The sequence below is a fragment of the Watersipora subatra genome, chromosome 7 (assembly GCF_963576615.1).
Source record: "Watersipora subatra chromosome 7, tzWatSuba1.1, whole genome shotgun sequence".
In the NCBI taxonomy this organism is placed as follows: domain Eukaryota; kingdom Metazoa; phylum Bryozoa; class Gymnolaemata; order Cheilostomatida; family Watersiporidae; genus Watersipora; species Watersipora subatra.
The window spans coordinates 42,735,810-42,757,086 of NC_088714.1; the positions used below are offsets into that span (position 1 = coordinate 42,735,810).

General features: G+C 36.0%; 1 protein-coding gene across 2 annotated transcripts; it reads left to right on the top strand.

The window, feature by feature from the left end:
- The first annotated feature begins 1,846 nt into the window (after window positions 1-1,846).
- On the top strand, window positions 1,847-20,963 carry LOC137399402 (heterogeneous nuclear ribonucleoprotein U-like). 2 transcript variants are annotated; one of them, XM_068085498.1, is made up of 14 exons: window positions 1,847-2,060; window positions 2,554-2,686; window positions 4,925-5,091; window positions 5,190-5,309; window positions 5,451-5,663; window positions 6,661-6,816; window positions 10,142-10,372; window positions 11,246-11,374; window positions 13,037-13,205; window positions 15,652-15,843; window positions 16,862-17,974; window positions 18,140-18,208; window positions 18,651-18,771; window positions 20,783-20,963. In XM_068085498.1, the coding sequence occupies exons 1-13, from the start codon at window positions 1,977-1,979 to the stop codon at window positions 18,743-18,745; spliced, it is 2,871 nt and encodes a 956-aa protein (XP_067941599.1). In that variant the 5' UTR covers window positions 1,847-1,976; the 3' UTR covers window positions 18,746-18,771; window positions 20,783-20,963. The 2 variants fall into 2 exon arrangements, with proteins under 2 accessions (XP_067941599.1, XP_067941601.1); XM_068085500.1 differs by having other exon boundaries at window positions 4,931-5,091.
- The last annotated feature ends 314 nt before the right edge of the window (window positions 20,964-21,277 follow it).

Sequence of the window (21,277 nt, forward strand, 5' to 3'; positions counted from 1 at the left end):
CTGTAGTCACATTTCATTAGTCTTGTTTTAAATACGCGACATTATATTTTGTTTTTATCGGAAATCGAGCTCTCACTAATTATAAGTAAATGTTGTAAATAGTTCATATATATTTCTCATGGCCTACAGTCTTTTAGCTTCATTTTTTTTACATGAAAGTCTACCTTAAATATTGCCATTTATCTTCTCTAAACTTCTCAATAACTACTTATTTCTCAGTCACTTCGCCTGGGTACTATGTCCTATTTCTCAGTCACTTCGCCTGGGTCCTATGTCCTATTTCTCAGTCGCTTGCTCCTGGGTACTATGTCCTATTTCTCAGTCACTTCGCCTGGGTACTATATCCTATTTCTCAGTCTCTTCGCCTGGGTACTATGTCCTATTTCTCGGTCACTTGCTCCTGGGTACTGTCCTATTTAGAAGCGGACTATTTTTATTATGCTATATAAATTATGCAATGTTATTGTTGGTATTTTCAAAATCACCTCCGGTTATCATGGCCGATAACACCGCGCAACGGCCAAAATGCTTTTTGGCAAAATTGAGTCGATTTGTACTAATTTAAGGTCACTGAACAAGGCTATGGTATTTAAAGTGGTTTATTAGCTTTTATTTTTAAAATATGCCTTTTACTTCAGTATGCACTAGGCCATGTCATGTTCCTTTTAAAATGGATAAATACATTTATTGATATATTATTATCAATTTTGAAAGGCGAGGGCGTCTAAGGGGCATGATGAGAGGTGTCACAAGAACTTTGTGCCTTTGCACTTTACAAAACTTAACAGGAAATGGCAAATTGCAATAGCTGTTATGACAATGATGTTGTGGGGATCTCACGAGGCATAGTATGAGAGAAATTTATGTATTTCACGTATTTTCCAATACATTTTCAGTTTTTTTTCCCGAATATTTGTAGAAAGCTTATTCATGAAGTAGCAGAAATTACTATAGATTTAAAAATGTATATTTTATTTAGATAAAACTGCTGAAAAAAGATATGTTGGCTGTTATGTATTGATTATACAGGCTTACAAATCTAGACATTCATCAAAAGGGAATGTCTAATTTTATATATTCAGCCATCACCCGCCAGCTGTAGTGGCAGAAATGGTATCAGCTCTCGTATATTTTTCACCTCTTTTACCATCAAACTAAAAGTGTGAAGTAACAAAACAGCGCTTAGTGTTTTTTAACCAAACCAAATAGAAATGTTCAGATGTTTACTCAACCACCGCTAGAAGCCAACTACATCTTTGTCTTGCAGTCGGTCATTTTGACAATGACTGTTTTATGGTTTAGGCTTTATCACTGAATTCCATGTATCTCTGTTTTCTGCCTTCGTTTGTCATCTGTTTGTGTCTAGTCTATATTATCCACATACAATGGAAATAGTGACTGGTATGTGAAAAAAATCTTTTAAAAAGTTAGTGCTTGTTTAGTTTTAGCAAAAGCTTTTCTGAGCCTTAGTAAAATATGTTTTTGTTTACAATGAAACTCTGCAGTTTTTCAGAATGATCAGTTAAGCGCATGATAAAACGATTGAAATTCTATTAATAATGACCATTATCAGCGGGACTCGACGAACTTTCCGTCTTCCAAATTCAGCTCTACACTGTGAATTTATTTTGCATACATGCATGTGATTGCACATACTTTCCTGTTATATTATATGTGTATAACATCGGATGCTACACCTACGTAAACTTTGTCTGCTTTGAAAATGACGATGGCATGAAATTTTTGCTTCTGAAATAATAATAACATAGAGATTTTTTACTCCGTATGCACCGCTGTTGTAGGTAATTGCTTGCAACGTTTACAAAGCCTGACTGTACATAATTAATCATCAACATTCTCGCTGCTATGCATGCGGACACTGAGAATAAGGGATAAGAAATCCTAAATAAACAACAGATAGTGCATCACACATTCCTTTAGAACCAGTTGGAATAAAGACTGCGGAAAAAGAAAACATGATAAATGTGTCATCTGCTCAAAAGCCAGGAAAAATTATGCAGGAAAAAAGACTGATTTCTGCCAATACAAAATCTGATAAGGTAGGAGGGAGTGCTGGGGCTGATCAACAGGCTGGTCTCTATCATCTCTTTCACTGACTTCCTTTACTATCAGTTTTGTAAACCGATTAGTATATGGTACTGACAGTATTTCACCTGCATGTTAGTAGTAATTCCAGTTCATTGCTATCAGCTGTTAATTACAACTACCCTCAGTGAGATAGCTATAATATATAGGTGATTGGTGTACAGATGTTGAAACTGCGTTTGCTACTGGAAATTCATTCAGTTATTTTTTTAGCACAAAATATGCTTATAAATAAAAATTCGTCATCACACTGGCTTTGAATATTTGGTGAACATATTTCAAGTTAAAAATGTCGTTGGAATGAAGCTAGTATCCTTTTTTGTAACATTACGCAAATTATTACATTTTAACAGCAGCTCAAAAATGAGCAAATTCTTAGTGTATTGCTCAGTGCTTTTGTTCTACACGATTGTATTTTTTGATTAACGTGCCTTTCAAATTTGTAAGGTAACCACCAGCAGCTCTTCAGAGCTAGTAGATACACTAAGTGGACCTGCTGCTGGCCCGGCTGTCGATCCTGTCATTGCAAGAAATGTTGTTGAGGGAAGCTACTGTATAGAGGCACAACCAGTTACAAACAGTAAGTTTTTGCTCTGTTGTTTGAGTTGTACTATACATGTTGCGTTTCCTGATTATGATGCAAATGGTGTGAAGCTTTTTTCAATATTATTTTGATTTGTATAAATATCGCCAAATGTTTCTAAGCAAATTAAGCAGGCTATATTTTAATTTGTTCGGTGTATGTATAATGAAAGACTGGAGTTGCAATGAAATAATAATGCAGTAGATGCCTCTACAAACGTAAATCATCTGTTCCGAGAACATTAACGTTACGTTACACGTTACGGTTTTAAGTTATACGAACAGTAAACTACATGTAAATTGTCTAATCCGTTCAAAGATCTTCCCAAACTCAACACTTTGATCTTTCAAATAAGAAAAAACTAAACAAAGTTTTAATTTAATGATTATACAGTAACTAGTATTATTGGTTTGTATCGACAAATTTTCTCTTTTTTGTATCGCTTTCACTCGGTTTTTGGTACATGGTCACAGTTATTTTAGGTTAAGTCAAGGGGTGCGCACACCTTCAATGTCAATTTAAAATGTTAAATCGATTTCTTTTTGACTTCTTTTCTAGACAACAATGCTGCAAAGAACAAAAAATTGTATGTCTAAAATAAAGTAAAACAAACAATATATTTAATATAGTAAGAGCGGTGTCTGTCTGTTTGTCTAAAGCCAGGGTTAAAGGTTAGAATAAATCGTGACTTTCAACAGGACTCTAACTCGTTGTTTACGTTACATGAGTGTCGACTGTAACGTCTGATGTAACGTCTACTGTAACGTCTGCTGTAACGAAGAGTATTTTCTCTTTCACGACTGCTCTCAAATCTCATGTACTATGATGCAGTTCATGAGATCTATGGGTTGTGGGTTTAATATGACCTTCTGTTTCCTAGGACATCTATCTTCATATATTGTATCTTCATATATTGTATTGCAAAGTGAGTCAAACCATAGTAGTTGGAAGCTGCTCAGAGTTTGCCTTTTTTTGACATTTATGAATACATGTCTGCTAAAAAAACATACATTGATAATCTCCTACAAAAGCCTATGATTATGAGTCAATAATTGGGGAGTCAGCTGGCAGTAAATTGCTAGTACATGAGGAGAAAAAAGAGGAGAGCCTATGCGGCATGAGCCCGCCAGTAATTTTTGGCTGCCTTGCTTATTCTAGCTTTGTTGTCATTAAATTATAATGCATTATTTGCACTTGAAATCGATTTATACAACACGTGTTTAGTAAAGAATTCAGGATATGGCATTAATCCGGTCCAGGTTTAGGATCGTAAAGTGAAACTGCTGTATGGTGGGGCATCTTAACATCTATGCTTTGACGCTTCTATTTTGGAGAAATACCGATACAAAGAAGCTTGTTTCTGGTGACTCCTCAAAATATTTTTGAAATGACCCACGCACCATTCATTGACACTATTAATAAGACATCATGTGAGATTTTCTTTCGTGATGTTTTTGAGCAATAAATCTAGCGAAGTTTTCAAACCAACCGATAGCTGTCCTTATTTCTGTTGATGATGTTTGTTCTGTCCTCTTCCTTCGAATTTATTTATTATTTCCAGATTTGCTTCTATAGTAATCGTCTCCTTCTCCCTTTACCTTCACTAGCAATTTTGCAATTTTGGGACCCATGGTTAATGGGTTAAGGTTTGATATAAGCACTAAAAAGTACATGGTAAATATGATGTCATAAACACTCACACGAGATAAACAAGCTGGAACTCTCCACTGATTCTTCACTTAGCTAGCTGTAAACGACGAATAGCAACTCAGATCTCCCTCAGACAACTTGGCAATACCACATCAGCATCTTAGCAACGTTTTGGTCACACTGCAAGGCAGGGCAAATAATGACCAGAGGTCGGCACTCTGTCGTACACCACATCATAACCTGAAAAAACTGTATCCCAGGGTTCCACCATAGTTCCCTAACAATAGGAGTGAGTGGTCAGACTGTAATTAGATCAATTCTATTGTCAGCTAGTTGCTGACCAAAGGATATGAACCAGAGCTGGCAGCCATGTTACTTTGTGTCTAAATTGCTAAACAGCAAAGATAGGCATCCATTTTATTGAGCATATTGTGTCTAGACTGAGAATCAACAGAGGTAGGCCTCCCTTTAGTTAGCGTATTGTGTCTAGACTGAGGACCCACGGAGGTAGGCCTCCCTTTAGTTGAGCATATTGTGTCTAGACTAAAAGCCGGGCACCACTAAATGCTATTATATCCTGTCTAGATTCAGAATTAGCAGAGGCAGTCACCTCTGTAGATGAGAAAGCTGAGATTGAGCCCACAAAAAGAGAATGGAAATACGATCCAGCGGTAGTTATCATGGAGAATACAGACTGGGTGGAGAGTGAAAAGACGCAGCTGGACAAGTATCATTCAGATATCAACATGGTTGTAAGTTTCCTCAAGATCTCTCAAGTCTGGTCAGCATTTTGATCATTTTTTCGTTATCTATATTTTAACACTTAGTACAGTTGCTATCTTTAATTTAGATCAAAGCTGACGGCGTCAACTGTTTCCCTCTTAGCAAGTTTGGGTTTGCGTACATGTGGGCTGGAGCTCGAGCTAACTACGGTGTTAGTCTTCCGTGTTCTGTTCTCTTCCAAACGAAGGTTGGTGAAAACTAATAACACACAAGCATTCTACTATATTCATCCGGTCGGTCAGTACTCGGTTTTCTGTGAGATGATTTCGATCTGGATGAGAGGGAGGAAGGCTTTAATTGCAGGCGATTAATGGTTTATATTTTTAAGATAACTGGGGCTATAGCTGTCAATATAAAGGGTAATCCTTTTGGCTCCAACCATATGGCAAGGATCGGCTGGTCAATAAGTGGTCAAGACTTCCAGCTTGGGGAGACACCGTATTCTTTTGGTTATCAAAGCGACGGTCGGTGCTGCTGTGACTCACAGTTTGTCGACTATGGCGAGCCATTCGGAGTAGGAGATATAATCACGTCATACCTGGTATGGTCAGACAACTCTTCATCTGTTGTATTATCTCTTTGTATTCGAAATGATCGGACAACTCTTCATTCTGGTATGATCAGACAACTCTTTAGCTATCATATTATCACTTTGTTTCTGGTTTTGTCAGGCAACTCTATTTACCTTAAATCACTTTGTTCCTAGTGTGATCAGACAACTCTTTATCTATTATTTATTTATATCTGGTAGGGTCAGACAACTCTTCATCTATTAGTTTATCATTTTGTACCTGGTATGATCCGACAACTCTTCACCATATTATCACTTAGTATCTGCTATGGTCAAACAGACAACCCTTTATTTGTTGCATTATTACTGTGGCTTCTACCTTATGATAAGGCGAAGTCTCAATTTCGTGGTCCATATCTGTACGTAATCAACATAAAAGGCGCACCATATTATAAGCCACATTTTAAAGCATACATAAAAAACAACAGCAAAAGCAAAACAGTGTGCTTAGTCAACTTTATTGGATAAAATATTCACTCTTCCTCAAAAACCCTCAGTTTTCGTCCTCAGTATTTAAATTAAACAGCTGTGTTATTTTACTGGTTCCTTTTCCTGTTACTTTCTCTTCTATTATCTCGTTACTTTCTCTTCTATTCTCTCGTTACTTTTTATCATTGTCTGAGGCAGACTCACCATCCAGCTGCTAGTCAACATTGATGCTGGCTTTCTAGAAATTTCTAGCAATAGAGGCTGGCTTTACCTTAGCCTATGCACTCCACCCTCATGTGGTGGCGTAACTTGCCCGCCACTGCCTGAAGTTTAAACTGAGACTCACAAGCATGTCACTTTATCGATACCATTTTACGGTGGCAATTTTGGGGATTTCTCATTTAGGGGATTTCTCATTTAGGGGATCTATTATATCACTTTGTATCTGTCAGTCAACTCATCATGTACACTCGTCATGCTGTGTGACGGATTCAATGAGGAACAAACTGCTTGTGCAGCTAGTGTTTTATGACTTTAGACCCTAAATGATGACATGGTGACAATTTCCTTCTCTAAGAATGGAGAGCCAGCTAAACAAGCTTACCAGCTGGAAAGCCATCTTCTCGGGCTCAATTCACTCTACCCCCATGTGGCTTCCAAGAACATGGCACTGTGCGTCAACTTCGGCTTTGTGGTACGTGTTTTGCGAATAGAAAGTGGGTTCGGGGTTTGGTTTCATTGCTTCTTATGGGTAAACCTGCTTTTCATAAGGGAAAAATTGTCTCTATTCTTTCATGTTAAGGTGTTTTGAAATATACATTTGTTTCGAGACGGTGTGAAGGGATATTAAGAGTTACTCACATCTGGTTTAAAAATTCACGTCTTTGAATTATCAAATTGCTTCACTTTTATGATGAAAGTGACTGTGAAGGAAAACTTGCGGTTTCCGTTGCTCAGTTTTGTTTCATTTTGCGTTTCATGTTTACCAATTCTAGGTAATGCGCACTTCTAAGGTAAATTCTAGGTAACCAAATAGAAAAAAAAACTTTGTGTGAAATGACATCACTAGTTGTTCTTTTTGTGATAGTTGATATCGGCTATCGCGTTCAAGTTGCAGAATCACGCGTCTCTTTTCTGTCGATCTCTTTGCAACTATAGACATAAACATACATTTGCTTGATCTAAGCGTTTTAACCACAATCAAATTTTGTCGATTTCAATCTTGAAACATCCTGGCAGTCCGATTACCTCAAACATCAAAAACAATCTTAAATGATAGTAAAATGTTGATAATTTCTGATAAAATCTACTAAAATTTTGTGCAAATTTTTCTTTAATACAAGGCTTGTATTATTTTAGTTTTTGACAAGTCTAGCTTTTGTCAAGCACTGATGTCTTGTAAGACAACCTACAAGTTTTATGAATTTCATAAAACAAACTCCGCCACTCTGGTACATACACTCTGGTACTTCATTTGCTGCGAGACTGTTGTTAGATAGTTGCTCACTTTGTTGTCTATCTAATTTGGTGAATAAAAACCTGTAAACTAGAATTTCGTCCACCGGAAAACCTTCACACAGACTATTTCTAACAAAAAGATAGTTTGTGTTTCCTGATGAAACTTTGAAATTCCCAATAAAACCAGAGGCAGAATCAAGCGGCTACTTATTTGATAGGAAAAGACAATTACGTTTTTGTAGGTGATTGTGTTTCAGGTCTTAAATATGATGATCTTGGCATACAGCAGGAAGATATTTCACTTTAATGTTAGAGCTCTATTAATAATAGTTGATACTTATAAATAAATATGCAATAAAACCTCGATTTACAATCACCCTCATATACAAATTTTCAATATTTGCCGAAAGCTTTTAGCGAATGTTGAAGCATAAAATGTAATTTCCAAAATATGGCATTTAAAAATTCTCATAATAGCTTTTTAAGTAAAATGAAAGGTGGGAGAGATTATACATGAAACAAAATAATATGAAAGTATGTAAATTAAATTCAATTACATATACATAGTGTAAATGAAAGGAACTGTTAGTTATATGCCTCCAACAAACTGGGTTTGCTGGTATCCAATTGAACATTTACAAATTTATAAAATGATGTCACGACTGTAAAAATGATACGATTTTAATGCGCTTGAAAATCCTATCTATGAGAAACAAGCTCAATCTGTAGAGGAATTATTTTAGGATTATATAGTGTTGTCGAATTATATAGTATCAGACTAGTGAAAGGTTGCTTATGTATGACTAGCTGAATGTCCGGCGTTGCCCGGGTAATAAAAAAGTATTCGCACAGAAAATTTAATTTATTTCACATATACAACATTTACCATTCTAATTTTCAAACTTCATATCATGAGAAAAGTGTTTTGTGAGATTCAAATAAATTAAGAGAAAAAATAAAACAACTGTATAGATGTTTAAATGTGAAATAATTAACAGGTAATGGCTAGATAAAGTCTGTTCTACTACAATGATTACGATGAAAAATGATTTGGTACTGATATTACCTGACAATTACTGAAAATTAATACAGATTGAAAAAACAAAATAAAATCATGAATATGTAGAATTAATAATAGCAATTCTTGCATAGAAGTGTGTGTATAAAAAAGGTTACTGTTCCACTAGAAGCTATCCATCAAAACTTTGAATACGACGATACGATACTGGTACCTGTTGATACTGGTACAAATGTAAAAATGAGATATTGTACTGTCTTTGTCAGATACTCCGTCTTACCAAATGGATAGGGAATGTAGAGGCAATTCCTACTCGAGCAGAATACAATTGTCCACATGAAAATTATTTAGCTTTTACAGATTTAGCGATCGACCCTAGGACAAACCGGAAAAAGGAGTGTAATAGCACATTTGAAATTGAAATGGCATATTTGAAAGTTACAAATTTAAAAAAATAGGTAATGGGTTAAAAATAACCTTTAAAAAATTTCGACAAAGCACACAAAAGATAATATTAATTAATAATAAATCAATCAATAAAGCAATCAATAAGTCAATAAGGATAGATAAAAAGCTGAGAATAATAAGAATGACTTAGCCTTGTGATTACGCGCTCACTTGGTTGTTGACTTGTGATTTGATTGTCGCGAGCTCAAATTTAGTGTAAAACGATTTCTGGTTTCAAGATTTTAACCGCTATAACTAAACAGACAAATGACAGACAAACACCAAGATATATAGATATAGGTTTTATAACTGTTTAGTGGATTACAGTATCCAGTAATTAGCATATAACCAATGTTTTCTCTCTCCTTGAAATTGCATAAGCATGATTATTGATCAGCCTCTTGCAGTCATTAAATACTAACCAGCTTGACGTCTGCCAAAGTCTACTGTAGCCAATTTGATTTTGGTCAAGCCATAACTTTCAGCTTACGTGAAGTTGGTCTAGATTTGTTATAAAAATGTTTGTAGTAGCAGACTCTCATCAAGTAACACTTTCTACACTTTTTAAATCACTTCTCTTAGCATACTTCTTAAGTCATTTACTGTCTCAAAAATGTTCAGTTTTCATGTATTCCTTGAATGTCATTTCTTTTTGCTAGAAAAAATAATTTTTATTACAGTCATTTTTTCGATGTTCGACCATTCAGACATGAGAGAGTTGTCTCACACTGCTTTTCTGTTATTTTATCTACTAGCCCGATACACTACAGTCATTTTTTATTTCATTCTAGTATAATTATTACTAGTACTCTGGCAGTCCCGTACCCCATGCAAGATCATCATGTGTAATAAGTATGGGCACAATTATTCCATGAAGCTACAACGTGGGCGAGTCGCGCAGTTGGTAGCGTGCTTGACTGCTAAGCTGAATAATTGAGTTCAATTCCTGTGTGTTGCATTTTTTGTTATTTTTGGCTCTTATTATAGTAAAGATTTTTTATATTTTGTTGTTATTTCAAATTCGTGCTATTATGTAATTCTCATTAAGTTACCTGACATGGTTGTAATTGTGTCATAGTTGGTTTTACATGTGCAGAAAAGAGCATGGGTACCAGTTGATAAAGACTACAAGTGGATTGGTCGCTTACCCATCGAGGCTAGAGATCGAGCTACGAAGCCTCCCCTTAAAAAGTCCGATTGTGAAGTTCTTCTTATGATTGGAATGATCGGCGCAGGCAAAAGTCATTGGATCGCTAAAAAAGTGGAAATGGAACCAGAGAAGCACTGGAATGTTATTGGCCTGCCAGAGATGCTTCAGAAAATGAAGGTATTGAAAGACTTTCCTTTAACCCTGTGAACCCTGATGACCGGTATTCCAGCGTTCACATGGCTCTGTTTACAAATACAGTTTTCCAGTAACAGCGCAAACCAATCAAATTAATCTTTACATAGGGAGTTAGACTGGAAATTTTAATTCCATTTTTTCAAATCTCTTTTATCAACTTCCTTCATTATTATAGCAATTTTAGTGGGATGATATCTCAAAAAATTTGATACGGCTCATTTGTTGATATGTGATAAATGATTATGATGCAAATTAAGAATTATGTGATACTAGCTGTAATTTCGCTAATGCTTTTATGTCAGAAAACGATGATGAACATGTATTTGATGGATATGATACTGCAAACATTTTTAGAATTTGTTAAAATCATAAAGAATTTTATGGTTCTAGCCCAAAAAAACTGAAACTAAATTTTTTATTTGGTGACATTTGTTGTGTGTTGTTGGACAAATTTTCCAGTGTTTACAATGTTTAACTAAATATAATTTGATTGTGAGCACATTTAAATATATTTAATAAAAGTTTTCAAAGAGTCCTACTTTTTGACAGATTGTCCAGGGATACTGACATACATTGACGAAAATGGCCAGGGTTCCAAGGGTTAAACTTCAGCTTTATCCTAGGCTTGCTTCGCATTTCCTCTCATTTTTTGTAAAATGATCAGATCTGTTAAGCATGCCTATTACTCCACTGAGTATAAGGATATTTGTAGGATTTCGAGGTTCACATCCTGTTCAGTGTGTAAGATGTCATTAGCTATCTTACTTGGATATCTTTTGCAGAAGTTGTTTTATGAGCCATGAGATGGCCTCATGAAGTAGCTTTTTTATATTGATGGAGACGTTTTCATTGCAGGTTGAAGGGGTCGAGACTTCTCAGTGTTATAATGGTCGTTGGGACGATCTGTGTGATGTAACAAACACCGGTCTTAAAAAGCTTCTGCCAGTAGCAGCCACTAAATTTAGAAATTACATTATCGACCAGGTAAGTGTATGACTTCAGCCACAACCATGGACTATCTGATGGTAAAGAAGCCATGATCTAGAGATTATAGCAGATGACTGAGTGCGCTGTGAGGCACACCAGCAGGTTAACACATACCGATATCTGAAACCTAACAAGGCTTCAACATACACATGCTGGCCACATATCAGACTTGATCATACTAATGCTTCAAGCATAACAGGAGCCGCAACAGACCAATGTCTAAAAAGTAATAAGACCCTAACGTGTCACTGTCTAAAATAAGAATACTTAAACATACCAATGTCTAAGACATAACAATTCTGTAACATGCCAACAGATTTCCACTATAAGTTGTTTCCTGTAATTTGGGATTTCATTTGTCTCGTTTCTTTTGATTTTTGGCGATCTGGTAATAGCTAGCAGACCCCAAAAATATCAGCTGTTACTAAAGTCTGTTGTTTTCATTTTAACTAGTTAGACTAGCCAGCCTAACTACGCATCTAGCTAGGCTAGATGTCTGTTGTGCATTTTCGCTGATGTGCGAGTCATCAATAGAGGCATCAAATGTTGATTCTGCTAACTTGAAGCTTGCTTTTACTCAAATTTAACAAATTAGTATGTATCTTGCTATTACAATAGCTTATGACGCATTCTATTTCATAAACAAGTTTTTATTGCAGTATTTATAATAAAAATGCTTGCTAACAAAATCTAAAAGTTTTAATCGGTGTCAGCAATTCTGCTAAATGTATTAGTGTCTTTTAAGGCATTAATTGAACCAATTTTTACACAAGCATTATGGTACATAATATCTGAATCAGCATCGAAAAGGTAATACTAGGTCAATAGTTACCTGCTCAAGGTCGTCGGCTAAATCCGATTTTTGAAGGTTGTGCAATGCTCATGATGCCACTGTAATCAAAAACAAACTGATTTCAATGATGCAAATTATTTCAATAATTCTCAGATATTGTTATTTTTTTACCACTGATTAATAAAATTCATTAAAGATCTACATGTAGGGCGGTGTGGTTTCACCCATTAACCCCACAGTAAACCATGTGACATGTGTGTAACAACAGTTTTGTAGAGTCACCCTACCCTAAATATGGATCTAAGTAGAAAACTTCTGCTTAGGCCGGGAAGAGCAATCTGGTAGCTACACAATGATGCTAAAATTGAAAATTGATTGGTTTACAACGAGTCATGTGACCTGGGGCCATTTTTACTTAGTTCCTTCCAAATTTGAAGTACAGTAACTTGTTAAAAACACAATAACTATCAAGCTGGAAAATAGAAGCATCACAATGTGTCACTATATGTTACATGATAAAAAACTAGTGTGATAATATGAAATGGCAATTTTTGTTTTTTATATTGTAAATTATATAAGTGCCAAATGATGTAAATTGAAGTGAGACATTTAATGTCTTGCTCAACTTTGAGTCTTGGTAAATCAAACGGTGTGACATTGATCAAAAAGGTTTTATGACTGACTTTAACCAGAGTAGCTATAGTTTTCCAACATATTGTTTCATCTTCTCGTGTTCATGAACTGAATCTTTGAAATAGCATGGCCTAGCGAGTAGTTTGAGATTACAACATGTCGTAAAACATAGTCTCGCTTCCTAGCTAATATGAACGTACTAGTATTGTGACATATGATTAATTATATGACAGACAAATGTGTACGAAGGAGCTCAATCTAGGAAGATGCGGCCCTTTAAAGGCTTCAAGCGAAAAGCTGTTGTCGTTCTGCCGCCAGATGAAGTGTATCGAGAGAGACTTGAAAAACTGAAGAATACTCAGAAAAGACGTGTTCATGAAGATGCCATTCTGGAAATGAAAGGTAGTATCATATTACTAGGGAAAAGGGTTTGCAAGTTACATGATTACAGCTAAACCCTTTAGTGGTACAGTTGTATGTACACCGAGCAATATGTGTAGTTACTAAGCACCAGGTTTCATATTTGGAGTTATCATATCTTTGGAGTTACTTAGTTACACATTTTATCTCACCTATTTCCCAGAGTTCCTCAGTTTGTTCTACGGAAATCAAAACTTGAATATTAATTTTGAACACTTCATTTTGTGTCTTTTTTTATCTTGTTTATCCATGTCTTTGTCAGATCGAGAGAACAGCCATCACTTTGGGTTGCTCAATAATTAATTTCCTTTTGAATTTAAAATCATTTGATGAATTACACATACCGTAAAACCTCTATTTGAACGCCGTACTGCTCTATTTTTCAACCCTTCCACCAGGGTGGCATTTTAATAGAGGTGATGATCAAATAGAGTGGTGCTGTATTTTTTCACTAGCCCATCAGAGTTTTGGAAACTACATTTAACCCATATACAGGCGAAATGATGCCGATGTCACTCATATTTTGCAATTTCCTTCAGGTGGAGCAAAAATTGGCCAAAATTCCGTCGCACAGCATTTTTGTTAAACCGTTTTTTATTTATGTCGAAGTATTAGTCCGAGTTAAACAAGGTTAACTCATCCTTTAAGTTAACAATCCTTATAAGCAGTAAAAACTCTAGTTTTTGTGTCCATATTTTATGATCAAGTGTTCATTTTTAGTTATTATCTTGATTTTGTGTGCACTTAGTATTGCACTCTTGACTGTCAGCGAAGACTTACTAACTTGACTTACATTTAGTTCATATACATTCCTACACCTGAAACTCATCAAAATTCTACTTCGCAAGGTTTAGACATGTCAAGGTCATTCTGTTAGACGATGCAATTTTCTTTTTTATCTAAATGTAGATACTCAGCAATGAACAGTCAAATAGTCATCATACGTGGTTTCCGAGTGGTAGACATTTAGCCAAAGAACTAAGTCACTGTGTATATGAAAATTATTACTCAATATTCGCTATTCGACTAGAATCTTCAATTTCGCTTGATCAAGTGAAAAGGGCTCATTAACCTAACAATAAATTTGAATGAAAAATATTTTTGTGAATTTTGCATTTTTGTGAATGGCATTTCAAGTTTATTAAAGAATTACAAGTTTGTGTGTGGCAGTAAACAGTAAAGAGGGCAGTTAAAATTGAAATTATGTCTACAAACAAGTAGAGGATTTCCATAGGATCTCAACTCCGCGACATTCAAATCGCAAGTCTACAAACAAGTGCGCCTAGCCACTAGGCTAAGCTGTTCTTATCTTTTCTAATGTTCTTACATATAAATATATCCTTATCCCAATTGCACATGCAAAATATACACTTTTTATTAAATAATATTACCTTTTACTATTGTTATTTTTTGAAATGTTTTTTTACCTATTTTGTGAACGTGCCATTTCAATTTCAAATTTGTCATTGCACTCCTATTGCCGGTTTCGGTAAATCCGTAAAAGCTAAATACTTTTTATGTGAAAAAATATATTATCTGGAGTAGGAATTTGATCTACATTTTCTCTCCGTTTGGTCAGACTAAGTATCAGAGAAAGAAAGTCTAATATCTCATTTTTATGTTTGTACCAGTATCGAGAGGTACCAGTATCATTTATCAAAACTATGAATACAGCGAGCTTATGCTGCAACAGTAAACTTTTTTATACTCATTTCCATATACTCAGCGGTTATTTGTTCTCTTAATTTATTTGAACTGCACAAAAATACTTTTCTCATGATTTGAAGTTCAAAAGTTAGAATGGTGAATGTTGTATATGCTAAATAAAATAAGTTTTCTGCGCAAAGATTTTATTACCCGGGCAATACCGGGCATTCAACTCCGCCTTCAGTGACTTCAACTGCGCATAGCGATCAATATAGTGAATATATTTATTACATCGGTTAAAATACGCATAATGACATTGCGTCACACGCAACGATTGCTAGCTGGGTCACGGCTACACTAGATGATAATGGTAATAAAAACAACTTATAAACAACTGGAGGTAGTGTAGTGTATAGGTAATGTAGGTAATGTAATGTTTATAAGCTGTTTTTATTACCCGTGCAACGCAAGGCATTCAGCTAGTAGCATAAGATACATATGTAGATAAACAGCTGAATGTGAAAGGTCAGACGGAGTGAGCGACTAAAAGCCAAGGAAAGGTGCGGTAGATACGAAAAGATAATAATTGATTTATAGATAATAGTTGAGGGAGGGCAACTCCCAAAAGATATTTGGTCTGTTCAGTCATTCAGTGTGTTCGGCTTTTCGTATCTACCGAGGAAAGGTGGCCAAAGGTAGAAAGCTATTTGTAAGATAATTTATATTTTATTACACTTTATAAATATGCCTATAAAGTAATAGCCAGTCTTTCTGGTTGTAGCAAACTTCCACATACCAGTGGCTGGGAGAAGGGAGGGATTAGATTACAGTTTTGATGAAGTTATCTACACAGAAGGGAATGCAGCGGATGCAGCCAAGCTAATAGAAGAGTATAATATCCAAGGTCAGAAGAAGTTCAAGCGGATCTCAAAGCAATATCATAAGCGAGATGAAAAGGTCAAGCTGCGTGCAGGTGCGTATCATCTTGTGACTTCTTTATTATTCATTCATATTTAATGCCTAAATTCAAGATTATGGCTCTTCATTTATTCAAAGATGTACAGTTGCAATGTCTGTGTGGTAATGTAAAAATCTGTGTGGGGCAGACAGCTTCATTCGCTTTCTGGAATACTTTGTAATGGTTCAGCACATGTGTCTAGGGGTGGTGGAGCAAGCTATCATATGGTCATTTTAACTAAAATGTAATGTAAGTTGACTATGTAGATTATGTGATACTGTATGTAATATATGATAACTCCAAATTACACCGCAATTAAAAAAGCGCTTGCTGTTTACTGACTTTTGTGAGCCAGTGACACTAAATGAGACTTGTTGTACGCCGAACCAATGGAAAGCAAAGGTCCAAGACACAAAACTAACAAATGAGCCAAAGTACGAAAGATCGTTCGGCCTTTAATATCTACAAATATCTTTCGTGAGTTGAGGCAAAATTTCTCCCAAAAGACGACTCGTAACTCTAAAGTTTTATATGCAGTCTTTTGTAAGTAGAGGTTGCACTGTATATGTAAATAGTAATACATATCTTCAACACCTCTCAACTGCATAATTATCACTGTATATGTAAATAGTAATACATATCTTCAACACCTCTCAACTGCATTATTATCACTGTATATGTATATAGTAATACATATCTTCAACACGTCTCAACTGCATTATTATCACTGTATATGTAAATAGTAATACATATCTTCAACACGTCTCAACTGCATTATTATCACTGTATATGTATATAGTAATACATATCTTCAACACGTCTCAACTGCATTATTATCACTGTATATGTAAATAGTAATACATATCTTCAACACCTCTCAACTGCATTATTATCACTGTTCTGCATCTAGTTTTACGAGTCTCTTCTACATCTAATTTATCCATACTGATAATTGTACTGCATCTAGCTTTACCTTTTCCCCACTGTTCCCCACCCAGCAAGGTTGTCTTATTAATTTTGCACGATTTTTTAGTTGACATGATTAATAAAAAACAGCACAAAGCTGAGCGAGCGAACAGGAAACGTCATCAAGGATTTGGTACTCAAGGTCCAAGTTATGGCCCTAATAACTTTAACACTGGGACTGGCAATTCAACAGATTCTTTTGAAATGGCATGGACTCAACCAACAGGCACTGATGATGCTGTAAGGCAAGCCGTGCTACAAGTGAATGCTGAAGCTCAATCTGACACAATGTGGCGAGTAGGAGGTGTGAGAGGAATAAGAAGTGCACCTCCTCGAAATTGGGGTGGGATAATGCACGAATCTGTAAGAGGAAATCCAAGAGTGGTAGGCACTCAAGGATGGCAGCCCATGGGAATACCAAGAGCTTATAACAGGATGGGTATGCCGATAGGATATCCAAGAACTAGGCAACCCAATAGTGGACGAGGCATAAGAATTCAAGGAAATCAAATGGGCATACAGCTTTATCAGATGGGCATGCAGAGCAATCGGATGGGCATGCCGAGCAATCGGATGGGCATGCAGGGAAATCAGATGGGCATGCATGGAAATCAGATGGGCATGCAGGCAAATCAGATGGGCATGCAGGCAAATCAGACGGGCATGCGAAGAAATCAAATTCGCATGCAGAAAAGTCCATTGGTTGGGCAGGAAAACCAGGTGGGCATGCAGGGTAACCAGGTGGGCATGCAGGGTAACCAGATGGATATGAAGGGAAACAAGATGATTATGCAAGGATATCAGGTTGGTCCTCCTGGAAATAAAATGGGAACGCAGTTGACTCGTATGGGTATGCAGGACAACCTGATAGGCATGCAAGAAAATCAGACGGGCATGCAAGAAACTTATAAGAAAAAGCAACAGAGCCAGATGAACATTCAAGGGAATCAGATAGTAATGCCAGGAACACAAACGGGCGTGGAGAGCGGTGCTATGGGTTTGCAAGAAACTCGGGAAGGATTGCAAAAACTTGAGGAACAAATGCAAGTTGACACGATGAAAAGCGGTTCCCCAATACAGCACATATGGAGTGAAATGCAGCAAACAATGACTCAAACGATGGCAGAAAATATGCAGTACTCTATGCTTCAGGCTTTTCAGCAGCAAATGGAAACAGCTGGTAAGGCTCTCTAATCAATTCTTGCGCTGACGGTTGATGTTAAGTTTGTATTTTACCAGTGTATAATGTATCTTCGGGCAACATTACATAATGTATATTTGGACAATAATGCATTATGTGGCATGAAGCACGTGAACTCAGTGTGCATTGGGTTTGGATTTATAGTAGGCAGCAAAGACAACTGGCACTATGAGGCAGGAACTACAGCGAGCTGGCAAACCAATGAGAGTCAAGGTGAGAATTTGCAGTTGAGTGCGCTGCCTATGTTCAGTATGTAGGATCCTGTTCAGAACATTTGCTGCAGTGACTCAGGTTCAGATAGTAAAACTGTCTTGCCTATAGTTAATGTGAGGCTCTGAGGCTATACTTTAGTTGATGTTCTTGTCGAGCTTTCATCTATGCTTTTGTTTATCCTTCAGTCTGTACAGCTTTTGTTTATATTATTCTATACACATTCTTGCCTCTACGCCTCTGTCTATTCTGCAGTAATCTTGAAAATGTTTAGCGCACACACACACACATATGCGTGTGTATGATGCTAGGTCTGAGCCAACATGTGAAATTTAATTCTGTGTAAAATAAGTTAATCCAATTAAACCTTGATTTGTATTTGTAACAATTATTAACAAATTTATTAACTACTATTAATTGCTGATGTGGTGCTGTTACTGTTCAGGTCTGACCGGTTATGATGATAGTTTAAAACAGCAGCAGTCTGCTGCCCAGCAAGGGATGGCAGCATATGGACCGAGCTATGGAAGCTATGGCTAAGTGCACATTGCTCTCCTGAACTATGGTTAGTCTCATATGTTGCTAGCTTTGAGAAGTATCTCCTCTCAGCCTTATCTCTAATATATGTATTAGATATATACATGTATATGATATATATATATATTATATATCTATATATATAATAGATATATATATATATAATATATATATATATATATGAAGGTGGCGTTCGAATTAAGGTGGCGTTTTATGTATATGTGTATATATATATATATATATACCGTAAAGCCTTTAATTGAACGCTACCGCTAATTGAATGCCACCTCCAATTGGCCGCCACCCTGAGAGAAGGGTTGAAAAATAGGCCGCCACTCTCCAATTGAACGCCATCTCCATTTGACCATTACTTTGACATTATTTGATCTTTACGAGCTCATAGTATCAACTGTTCAGCAGAACAATGTCTACAAAATCGTATTAATAATAAATCCCTTACATTAATAGCAATTAATTCTCTCGTTGTCCAATTCCAAAGTTTTTCGTTTTTTTTGTTAAAACTTTGAAAGCAACACCATGAAAATAATCAATAACGGTCTCAGGCTAGTAGTACTTCTCTGTTTAACGCTGTCTTTCTACTTCAAAGTTGCCTACATTTATAAAAACGGCTGGTAGTCGATTGGCAGTTCGATCGGCTGATAGTCGGTAGTTGATGGCAGTCGATTAACTTCCCATCACACCAATGTAATAAAACCCTGGTATGACTATCTATCTTATCTATGAGTAACTGATTGCATTAACTCACTTACTTAACACTATCTATTCAGTGCCTTTGCAAGTCATGTAGGTATTGAATTGCTTTAAATAATAAGCATATATTAGAGTAATAAAATATAATCATCATTTCTTTAATATGAGCAATAATTACTATCTTAACTGGGAAAATTCATGACCATTCTCATGGCTGATGGTATTGATCTAGTCAATCACTACGATTGACTGGCACAAAAAGGTGCGTGGCCTATAGGCTCCTTGTTGGCACCGGAAACGCTCGTGTTGTTGAAGGCACTGTTATCACTCTAGGGGAGATAACTCTATGGTTACGACACAAAGTCATGGCGTAACGTCACGGAGAGGGGTACCTCTTATTAGTATTACTCATAGGTATAGTATACTAGGTTTACTATATCTATGGTATTACTATATACCTCATATTATTTGATTGCATCACTGCGGTAATCTGAACTGGGCTTACAATGGATCGATGCTCCTAACTCCACTTTTATTGCGCATAAAAAGCCAGTTCTGACTGCAAACTGTAGCAAACATCTCAATGAGTGCAATAAGCTTTCATGCAGTCGCGTTAAATACAGTTGTAAAATGAAAATATGCTTTCAAATTTAAATTGAATTAAAAACCTTTAAAGCTCCAACAAACTGCAACGCAGGCTATAAGATCATCTATAAGATCATCGTAGGTTAATTGCAAGCAATAGATATCAACTGGTGGAGACATGTATCAGCTTTTTCGTGCATATTATTAAAAGATTTACGACAAGTTTAAGGTAAGTTAGCGACTTTCTTGCATACAAAAGGGTTGATGTCATACCGGCCAAAGGAGAGTGTAAAATATAGGCGACATTCAATTTGTTTGTTGAAGGATTAAATTTATCTTCTCAATGTTCTGACGAGGTGTTTGAAAAATACAACGCCACCCTTTATTTGAATGTCAGCTGTAATACAGCGCCACAAGGGAAGGGTTTAAATAAAGGTTTAACTGTATATATATATATATATATATATTAACTGAATGCCCCACGTTGCTAGGGTAATAAAAAAATTATCATATGATATTGAGAACTTCAGTAGTAACTTAACCTAGTTTAAATCTTTCCTAAAATGAAAGCCGTGAAGCCAGCCTGACATTATGACGCGTCATGGCGTTACACATCATGTGTACAGTTATTTCATAGTACGCAATTGTAATCTTTGTGTGTCTATTGAACGTCAAATAAGTTGTTTTACTTCAATTTTACTTAAATTTATAAGTTCTCTTTGTTTCTACAGGTACTTGACAGACTGGTACTTGACAGGTACTTGACAGACTGGTTCGATGGACCCTTCAAGGCTTTAACCCTATTGTTTATAAATTGTACATTATCAAGTTAGTTCTTTGCTATGCAACATAATGATTCCATTTTTCAGAATCATGTTTGTCTATTTCAACTTTATATTTTGTAAATACATCCTCGGTCAAACCATCTTTAATTCTCTGCTTCCCACAAGTCTTGCATTCTGAGATTACCGTGAGTGTGACAGTCTACGCAGTGCCTAGTGAACTAGTTTGTCATTGTTTCTATACTTTCCTTATCGTTGCGCAACACTGAATTCTTTGATCGATTGAAGCACATTCTGTAAGGAGACGCTGACCAAATAACAACGTTAGTGCTGTATATTTGGTAGCCGTTGTCTTTAATTCGCTTGAAATATAAATGTGTCAACTTCAAGAAAAGACTAGACAGCGATGCAGCTGGTCAAATAAGCAAAACATTAATTTAAATGTGAAACAAATAAT